General features: G+C 45.8%; 1 protein-coding gene across 2 annotated transcripts in view; it reads left to right on the top strand.

Annotated features, from left to right (window-relative positions):
* The window catches only part of LOC109645197 (nucleolar protein 4-like), an 84,491-nt gene that overhangs the window by 12,246 nt on the left and 62,245 nt on the right, over nt 1–10,000 (top strand). For both annotated transcript variants that reach the window (XM_069527640.1, XM_069527639.1), the window contains exons 2-4: nt 351–503; nt 2,371–2,482; nt 5,701–5,807. In XM_069527640.1, coding sequence (XP_069383741.1) covers nt 351–503; nt 2,371–2,482; nt 5,701–5,807 — 372 coding nt within the window. The remainder of the gene's footprint in view (nt 1–350; nt 504–2,370; nt 2,483–5,700; nt 5,808–10,000) is intronic.

The raw sequence follows: 10,000 nt of genomic DNA, 5'->3' as shown, positions 1-10,000 counted from the left end.
TTTCGGTCGTTTAACCTTTCGACTCGTAACTTATGTTCTGTTGCTCAGAGGAGAAATGAAATGAATCATTCTGTTTCTTCTTGGCATCGAACCCTCAAACTGCTCGCGGGGCGCTTCTCCGTGCCGCCCGTCACGCCACCATGATGCAGGTCTATGAGCCCTGTGTGTGTGTGGGATTGTGAAAAAAGAATTTCCCCTTCGACAAAGTATCTCTAAATCAAACAGGAGATTGTCGTGATGGTGAAAGTTTTTATTACGTTTTAAAAACCTGTATTTCTAAAAGAGTTTTTAAAAGAGGTCAAAGGTCAAAATAAAGTTCATGAGACAGTTTGTCCTCTGTCTGTCCCCAGTGTGTGGACAGTGTCTCCGGGGTCGACTCGTCCCTGAAGCGCGTGGCGGTGGTGGAGGATTTCTTCGACATCATCTACTCCATGCACGTGGAGGTCGGCAGCGATCCAGGCAAAGCTCCCAAACACGCCGGCCAGAAGAAAACCTACAAGGCTGTAAGTCCCCCCCCTCCCCCGTCATGGTGGCCTCACACTCCTGGACTCTCTCTGTCACAACTCGTCTGTTGCTTCACACACTGCCCCCCCCCTTCTCTTCCTCTTCAGTTTGGCTTCATTCCTCTTTTTCCTTCTGACGAATCTGATCCAGTTTCAGTTTCACTTCAGAAACTAAAGGATTCTTGACCTCAGGTTTTCATTTTCAGAGATCAGAGATCAGTAGAGACACGAGTTCACTGATTGATCAGCGGACCCATAGAAACCTGTTGTTTAGTTTCTCAAACTGAAATCCAACCTCTTCATGGTTTCAGAACTTTTCTTTGTGTTTGTAAAGATGAAGATTCTGGGTTCGATTCACTGGTTGAACAAACCTTCACTGAAACAGCGTCGGTCACGTCGAGCAGCTCGACGTGATTCACACTGATGAGACAAACACTGACACTTAAATAACGTCCAATAGATTTTAAAAGCAAGAATAACTATAAACTATTGAAAGACGTCTTAACATGGAGCGACTGATGGATTCTGTTGACGACTCTCTCGTCGTCTTTATTCCTCAGCGGGGACTCAAACATAGAAACCTTCAGACCTGAAGCCGACCACACGTTTCAGGTTTCCTGGTTTCACTTGAATGTGATGACGGTTGTGTAGGTTCACTGCCCTCTTTTGGTGGAACAGAGTAAGTGCAGGTTTGAACCTTCAGCACAACAGCTCCGATTCTTCTAGTTTTTATTTTTCTAGCTTAAACCTTTCTCACTTTTCTTCTTTATCAACTTTTATCAAACGTTGTTGTTTAGTTGTGTCTTTACCACAGACTTGGTTTAGACAGTTTTATATTTACTGTAAATACAGGAATTAAGTCACCGCTGCATCTCTTCAGTTCTTCAGGCCAAAGACTGTGAGTGACACCCCCCCTCCCACACGCATACACACACACATGCACGTACACACACGCACACAGACACACACACACACACACACACATACACACACACACACACACACACACACACACACACACACACACACACACAGAGGCTTTGGAGCATCCCCCTCCACCCACGCTGGATATCCTCCCCCCGTCCTTTGTGCCTCTCTTCCAGAATAAATGTGTGATTTAAGCAGATGCACATTCAGCCACAGTTGATTTTATGATCTGCAGCAGGTTCCTCTTGAAACAGGAAGCGGCAGCTCGTCTCCTCGGCCAATTAATTGTTGACATGTAGGCGACGAACGTCTGGAATGATGAAGAGATAAACGATTGATTCTAGAGTCGCTCCCTCACAGTAAAGTTTCTTTTGTTCCTGGTTTTTTACTTCGACATGAATAATTCAACAAATCAGATAAAACACTTTTATCATCTCGACACATTCTGAGAAAGAAAAGATGCACAAATATGAATCTACACACAAATAGATATAAATGTACAAATATTGAATGTCAGGGGAATTTAAAGACACAAATGAGTGAATGAATGATCCAGTTAACAGTGATGTGAATTATTGTTTGAGAAGAACACTTCTCTGAACACTTGTGATGAAATGACGTAATAACTGTAAAGCACTGATAAAAGTATGAACAGATAAAGACCAGTATGTTCAGAGCGTGGAGGTCGGAGAGGATCGTCTGCTTCACCTGATCACCTGATTACAGTTTGGTGTTTTTCCTCAGAGGACTTCAGTCAGATCTGTCGCACAGGTTCACTGTGATGAACTGATCACAGGTCAGAGGTCACTGTTCCGTCGCCCTAACCCTGTGGAAACATCTTGAATGTGATGTGTGACTCTACTTGAGGGAATTTCTCCAACTTGGTTCTGTCATTTGAGTTTGAAGTATAAAAGACGACCTCTCTCCGTCTGTGTCTCAGATTGCAGAGACGTACGCCTTCCTGCCCAGAGAGGCGGTGACTCACTTCCTGATGAGCTGCGGCGAGTGTCAGAAGAGGATGCACATCAGCACCACAGGACAAGAATACAAAGGTACACACACAACAGTGTGCACTCCCCCACGCCGGCGACACCCAGTGGGCCGGAGGCTTTGTGCGTTCGTGTCGTCTGCTCTGTTTTGAACGTGATATCTCAAGAACGCCTTTTGGGAATTTCCTCAAATGTTATTATCAACAGTTGGAATCAAGGATGAACTGATTCAGGAGGTCAAAGGTCAATGCAGAATCTCAGGAACACAGGGAGGGGCTGGTTGGTGGAGGCGTCCGACCACTGGGCCGTGATCCTGATTTAATTTGGGGACGTGTGATTGTGGATGGGAACTTTTGAAGACGATGATTCTGCTGCTGTTTCAGAGCTGATTCATTTTCTATCACTAACACGTGGATATTTATTAAATATATTTATTAAATATATTTATTAAATATACAACAAAATCAAATCAGATATTTATCACCTTCAACATGTATGAGTGAAGAGTTCGTCCAGCACCGTTAAATAATTAAAACATTCAGAAGAATCTGTCTCTCACTCCTCTCTCTGCGTCCACTCTCTTTCTCATCACTCTCTTCTGTCTCCCCCGTGTCTTTCAGTTACAGTCCCTCTTCTCTCTGCACATTTTCTTACAAACTAAAATTAAAATCAGCGAGATGATCGATCCAGTTTGGTTCAGCGGTTTTATTTTGACGTGTTCAGTTTTATTCTCGTGTCAAATAAAGAATAATCATCTTTGGATTTAAATCTTGAGCAGACGTCATGAGTCCGGTTCCCGTGTGAAAGCAGCTCAGAGAAGCGTTTCTTCAGAAACATGATCTCAGTGTTTTATTATGAGTAGAAGACAAAAGACTTTGTCTCAAACTGCAAGAAAACTAAATCCTGAGATCCATCTTCTGTTCCTCCCGTCACCTCCTCTGCCGACCGGCCTGCATCACACCAAACCTCCCTCCTCCCCCATTTCTCCTCCAGCTCGCCCTCCTCTCTCTCACCCCCCGTCCCCCTGTCCTTCTTCTCCTTCTATTTCCATCCCAACATTCAAGTTGCTGCTGCAGACTTCCTGTCCCTGCGTCCCTACTATACCCATCTCTACACCCTACGTCCACCCCCCCGCACCCCCCACCTTTCTCCCTGTGGCTCATTAGACAGAGGAGTCATTGGAGTGTCCTGTCTCTCTCTTCAATTAACCTAATTAATGGCTTTTAACAAAGAAAATCGCCCCGGAAACTCGTTTTCTACAGAGTTGGGGAACGAGGGTGGGGGAAGGAATCTGTCCTTTAAAATTAGAGAAAGAGAAAGACATGTCAGAGAGTCGACTCAGAAGAGGACAAAGGAAATGGAGAAGAGGAGGTTTGAGACGAGCGTCCTGGAATAACTGGAGAACGAGATTCCATCCACCTCCTTTTCTGTTTTGATAAGATTTAAATGAATCATCATCTTCAGCCTCAGAGTCTCGGAGACGTTAAAACTCCTTCCGTCTTCGACAAATCTGAAAATGTATTTTGAATATTTCATCACACATCATTAGTCTGTTTGCTTCTGGACACGCTGGACAATTCAAATTACAAAATGAAAAATGCAAATACGACGTTGCCTTTGGACGTAACAGGAATGATTAAATTAGAAGATGTAATAAGCAGAGCACACACACACACACACACACACACACACACACACACACACACACACACTGCCTGTGCCAATTAAACATGTCCCTGGTCCACGCTGATTAATTGCATTTAATAATTCACAGCTGAACTTTAGTGGGAGACACTTTTGTAGAGCGATAAAGGGGCCTAAGGTTATATTAGTGTGTGTGTGTGTGTGTGTGTGTGTGTGTGTGTGTCATGGAACAGCTGAACCCCCACAGTGAAGGCAGGCAATTAGCTGCTCTCACTCTGAGCTGAAGCATCATGATGCTGTCATAAGTGTGTGTGTGTGTGTGTGTGAGTCTGTTTTCGTATTTAAGTAGAATATTTACAGTATTAATGATCGTGTCACGTCGGAGTCGGGCTCTGGAGCGTCAGGTTGAAAACCACACGGCAGCTTTGTGTCACTTCAGTTGTCACAGTGTGTCGATCCTCTGGAGAAACACACTCTCTCCATCAATCGATGATGACGCTCCGCTCCGCTCCGCTAAGCCATATTGATATTCTGCCCCGTTTTCATTTCGTCCTGTGGACGCTCCAGACGTTAGACACCACCTTAACGAGGTCGGTCGTTAAATGACAGAAAGACATGGAGTCATAATGTGTTTTTGTAAAAAGCTGTAAAGTAGATTAAGTGAAAATGGAGAAGTCCTGTGGTTTGTTAACGACCACCCCCCCACTCTGCCGCTCTTTGTCTGTGTCCAGCTCTAGAAGGTCCTCTAGTGTTTGTTCTGTGACAGGACACGATGACAGAAGCATGAACAGTCACAGGACAGTAGAGCTGCAGTAAACATCAGCTGCTCCTCCAGTGCACCACATGTGTGCAGATGTTGGACAGTGTTTGTGAGAGCAGACGGAGGATTGAACTGTGACGCTGCTCTGTGGCAGAGGTCGTGTCTACAAAGGCCACCGTACATTTCAGCTCTCAGCCTGAAGACCTGAAAACACTTTCAGAGGAGAAGAAGGAGGAAAGATTCATCATGAGATTAAACTGAAGCTGCTTTCAGAAACACAGAGTTTCTCCTGAGACCATGTGAGAAAACATCTGGAACCTTCTCAGTGAGCGAGTGGACGTGTTGACGAGGTTTCTAACACGTGACGGACGTGAAACTGGAAGAACTCAAATGTCTCAGGATGAAGAAGAGGAGCCGTACACGCAGAAGACGAAGACGTCCACTTGGAAAGACGAGGAGGTTCCAGCCGACGCCGGCGTGGACGTGTTTTCAGCTGCAGAAGACCCAGAGCTCACTGAAGGGACTACATATCCCAGCAGGCCCTTGGGTTCCCCAGGATGAGGGTCTCTTACCAGACACACTCAGAGACATCAGTCCTCCAGATGATTGATTTAGATCCATGAATTATTCTGATGATGAAGAACGACACAAAACATTTCTTCAATCTGAACTTTTTCTCCGGATCCACACAAAATGAAAAACATTTCAAATGCACAGATTCTCATGATGTGTTTAAACTTCACAAATCCTGTATACCCTCTTTTTTCACCTAACCTCTCCTCCTCTTCCTCTCCTCCTTCTCCTCTCCTCTTCCTCTCCTCCTCCTCCTCTCCTCTTCCTCTCCTCCTCCTCCTCTCCTCTTCCTCTCCTCCTCCAGAGAACGACAGGCCGAGCTCTCTGGTGTCGGAGGTGATAGACTACAACATGCCTCTCACCACCACCTACATGAAGCAGATGAAGCTTCAATACATGAGCAACAACAAGGTACGTGTGTGTGTGTGCGTGCGTGCGTGTGTGTGTGTGTGTTCCGTGCACGCTGAGACCACAAGTTTCCTTGGGAGTGGATCATAAAGTAAATCTTTAAAGCAGCAGGCTCTTCTGTGCACTGGAGGCTTGTGTGTGACAGGTGTGTAGGAGGAGACCAGGAGGTCCACTAATGTCTCTGTAGGAAGAAGACTCCCACTCAGCTCGTCTCCTGCTGCAATTAAAACCCTTTAATGAGCTGAAGCATCAGTGTTTCAGCGCGACGCTCGTGGAGGTCAGTCGACCAAAACCATTTCTCCTTATTAAGTACGAGACGCTGGTATTTTTATATTCCCTGCACAGAATGTATAAATAACATAAAACTCATTTCAGCTATTTTTCAAAGATGGGAATAAAAACTTGAGAACACCGAGGCGTGTGGGAAGATCTGGACGAAGACAAAAGGTGTCTTCATATCGGTTTTTATCAACCGCAGCTGTTTTCAGGCTGAACTCTTTCTGGAGCGGCTCGAAGTGAGAACTCTAAATTAAAATGTTGAAACAGTTTCACTGTTAAAAACTGAAAAATACTTCAAACATCCACTGCCCCCCCCCCCCCACCACCGGGGCCACTGCCGCTTGATGTGTTTGACGTGAGGTCACGTACACAGGATGAACGTGTCCGTGTGTTGGTCCCTTCGCACTGATCTGTTTATCTCGGACGTCCCGGGGTCACAATCCGGCGTCACGTCGGATCTCATGCGTTTTGCTGTCGTGTCGGTGGAGTTTGATTCGGCTGCTGTGTAACTACAGGTTCGCTGCTCCAGCCCTGCAGAGGTCAGTGTGACGTGAGTTCCTCCTGAGGGAAACAGATCTGCTGCAGTTTGGACCTGGTTGTTGTTGTTCTTCTTCTGTGGTGGCTCGGTTAGGTGCAGCAGCAGCGTGGGTGTGGGTGGGGGGAGGAGACTGGTACGTTCCATTATGTTCCCACCACTGCAGCCCGTACCACCTCGACAGTACCACACACTCGCTGTCACTCATATTCCACGTGTGTGTGTGTGTGTGTGTGTGTGTGTGTGTTTGACAGACAGATGCAGTATATTGACGTTCCAGAGCAAATTGGCACTTCAGCTGCTCTCTCTCTCTCCTCAGCTAATTAACTCGACGCTCTGAGGCCCGGCTTAATTGGAACGAGCTCAACCCTCTGTTCCCCCAACCGTTATCTACACACACACACACACACACACACACACACACACACACACACACACACACACACACCCCTGCATCGACCTCTGTGACTCCAGTTATTCTCCGACAGTTGTTCCTGCCTGTTTGGCGACTCCGTGTCGAAGCCGCTCTAATTATCTCACTGACGTTCTGACTTGATTTTCATTATCGTCCTCATGTTAAAGGAAAATTAAACCAACATATTTTCCCTTTGCACCTGTTTCTCTCTGGACGCATCATTGTTATCTTTCACATTACAAAGAGAAATTAGAAATCGTGTGTCAGAGTCTTTGGTCGTTTCCAAACACTCAACTCTTCTGTGATCCAGGAGCAGAGCGCACACAGGAACCTTGTATTGATGAGCGGCCTGTGAGAAATAAATCAAATATGCAGCCGACAAACCTGAAGGTTCCACTGATCAATACTGAGATTCAGAGTCTGAGGACGTGTCCACATACACAGATTCTGTCTCTCTGGATCAAATCATCAGGTCGCTCGTGTGACTCCAGAGTTACGAGGATTCACGTCAGTGAAGAAGATAAATCAACAATGAAAATAATCGTTAATAACTGAAGTGACACAGCTTGATTTTCACAGGTCAACAAGATTTTCATCTGAGAAAACAAAGCTCTTGTTGTTGTCGGCAGTTTGATACCTGGATCCTCTCGTCTTATATGAACGCGTCCTTCGACGAATCAGCAATTAGTCCGAGCCCTCAGTGTGTGAATGGACCTGTGAGGTGTTTGATTAAACACATTTCAATTCTCACCACGAGAGCTCAGCTAGAAACTGCTCAACTCAGTCTGTTGATGCTGATGATTCGTTTTGTAAGTAAACTCATATGTGACATGTACATGTACTGTTATATACAGTACATGTACACACACACAATGCTGTGTGTGTGTGTGTGTGTGTGTGTGGGTGTGTGTGTGTGTGTGTGTGTTACAAAAAGATTATTGTTCCGCCCAGAGGACCAGAAGTACAGACAAGAATAGAGGAGCAATGACTCACTCACCTTTAGAAATAACATCAGACATCAGGGAGCATAGTTCAGTGTGTGTGTGTGTGTGTGTGTCTGTGTGTGTGTGTGTGTGTGTGTGTGTGTGTGTGTGTGTGTGTGTGTGTGTGTGTGTGTGTGTGTGTGTGTGTGTGTGTGTGAGAGAGAGGGAGGGAGAGAGAGGGAGGGAGAGAGAGGGAGGGAGAGAGACTGAATAGTTGCAGCCACATTCTGTAAAAAAATGTCAGAGTCTTGTTTGTGTAGATTTTATGAGGGAGAGCGAGAGAGGATAACACACACAGAGAGAGAGAGAGAGAGAGGAGGATGCTGCGTATGTGCGAATGCTACAACGGCCCCATTAGCCCTCATCCCAAGCATCCGTTCATCTGCCCATCCCTTTATCTCTCCCTCCATCCGCCCCCCATCCCAATTCAATAAGAGGAGGAAATTACCCAGGATGCTTCCTGGCAGGAATGGGGGTGGGAGACGAGAGAGGGGGGATGGAGGAGGATGGAGAGATGGCTGGGCGGTGGCTCTTTGTGGCCGAGGGAAAGAGGGAGAGAGGAGGAGGATGCTCGTCCGGGGTGAAAACAAAATGAGAACATTTGTAGGTGATGGAGGAAGGGGAGGAAGGGGAGGAAGGGGTTGGGGGAGGGAATGAGAGGAGGAATTAAAAAAGGAGAATGAGACGGTTCATTATCATTTATGCCCCCCCCCCCCCCCTCTCTCTGGCCATTATTTCAGCTTCCTCCAGAGGAAAGACATTTCATTATTTTTGGGAGCGTGTGTGTGTGTGTGTGTGTGTGTGTGTGTGGAGTCAGGGTGGGGGTTGGTCTATTATAATTACTAAATGTTCTGAATACAAAAATCGTATATTTGACGATAAGACGCTGGAAAAGACCTTTTCACGAGTTTGTTTCCTGAAAAACTAAAACGGCCGTGAGCCTGGAGTCCTGCGTCCTCTCTCCAAACATCTAACATCTAAATCATCACAGTTTTATTCTCATCTGTCCTCAGGTAGAAACCACGGGGGGGAAACAGCCGCTCGGTAAACATGTGATGTTCTGTCCAAAGACTTGAACTTCATCAGACGTGTGTGAGATCGTTCGGACCTCAGTCCAGATACTGGCGTGCAGGAGGACGCGTTCTTTACAAATCCAGTAGAACGGGAAATAATGGAAATGACCTCAAGGACACAAACATGAGCGAATCGTCCTGAGCAGCTGCTGTAGCAACACGTGAACCACGCATACCTCACATGCACCACGTCAGTCCAACACTGTCATTCAAAGAACAAGGTCTGGACTCCACTTTAAAGAAAAGTTCCCTCGGCAGCTGAATCCCTGAGCTCACGCAGCAGATGAACCAGATCTGTCTGTTTGATCCTTTGTGATCTCCACATGACGCAGGAGAATCAGATGGATGTCTGTAATCCAGAGTCTGATAACGTTTTATCTTATTGGTTAAAAACCTTCACGTCCCGATAGCTTGTGTTCATGCACTTTGGGGGAGGAGCTTTGGAGGGGGTGAGATGTATCGTGTAGCCTGAACTCACTTTTCAAGGATCCTGAACTCACTTTTCAAGGATTACCAACCGTAACTTTAACAATAACAGTAATAACTAGAATTTATTCAGCCCCTTTCAAGAGACTCGAGGATGATTACATGTGTCAGTGGAGACAAAAGAGAAAAGAAAGTCATTAGCACAAAATTAACAGCATCACCGCAAACACTGGTGGCCGGGTGGAGCTGGAAGTCTATAATATTATAATATTCTGTTGTAGGTTCACACTTTATATTAAGTATAATCCTGAAGTGTTTACAGAAGATGATGTCAGAGCCTCCATCTCTGCTCTGGACGATCAGCTCTACTCAAACACTAGTTCCCTGGGGAATCAGTGAAAATGTAAATAAAACTGTAAAACTTCATAAACTATAATTGTTCAGACTGAGTCCACACTTCTTCACATCCCACTGAGAATTCATTC

This window comes from Paralichthys olivaceus, chromosome 6 (assembly GCF_024713975.1).
Source record: "Paralichthys olivaceus isolate ysfri-2021 chromosome 6, ASM2471397v2, whole genome shotgun sequence".
NCBI classification, from domain to species: domain Eukaryota; kingdom Metazoa; phylum Chordata; class Actinopteri; order Pleuronectiformes; family Paralichthyidae; genus Paralichthys; species Paralichthys olivaceus.
The sequence above is the reverse complement of the archived record's forward strand: the minus strand, read 5'-3'. Positions and strand labels throughout refer to the sequence as shown.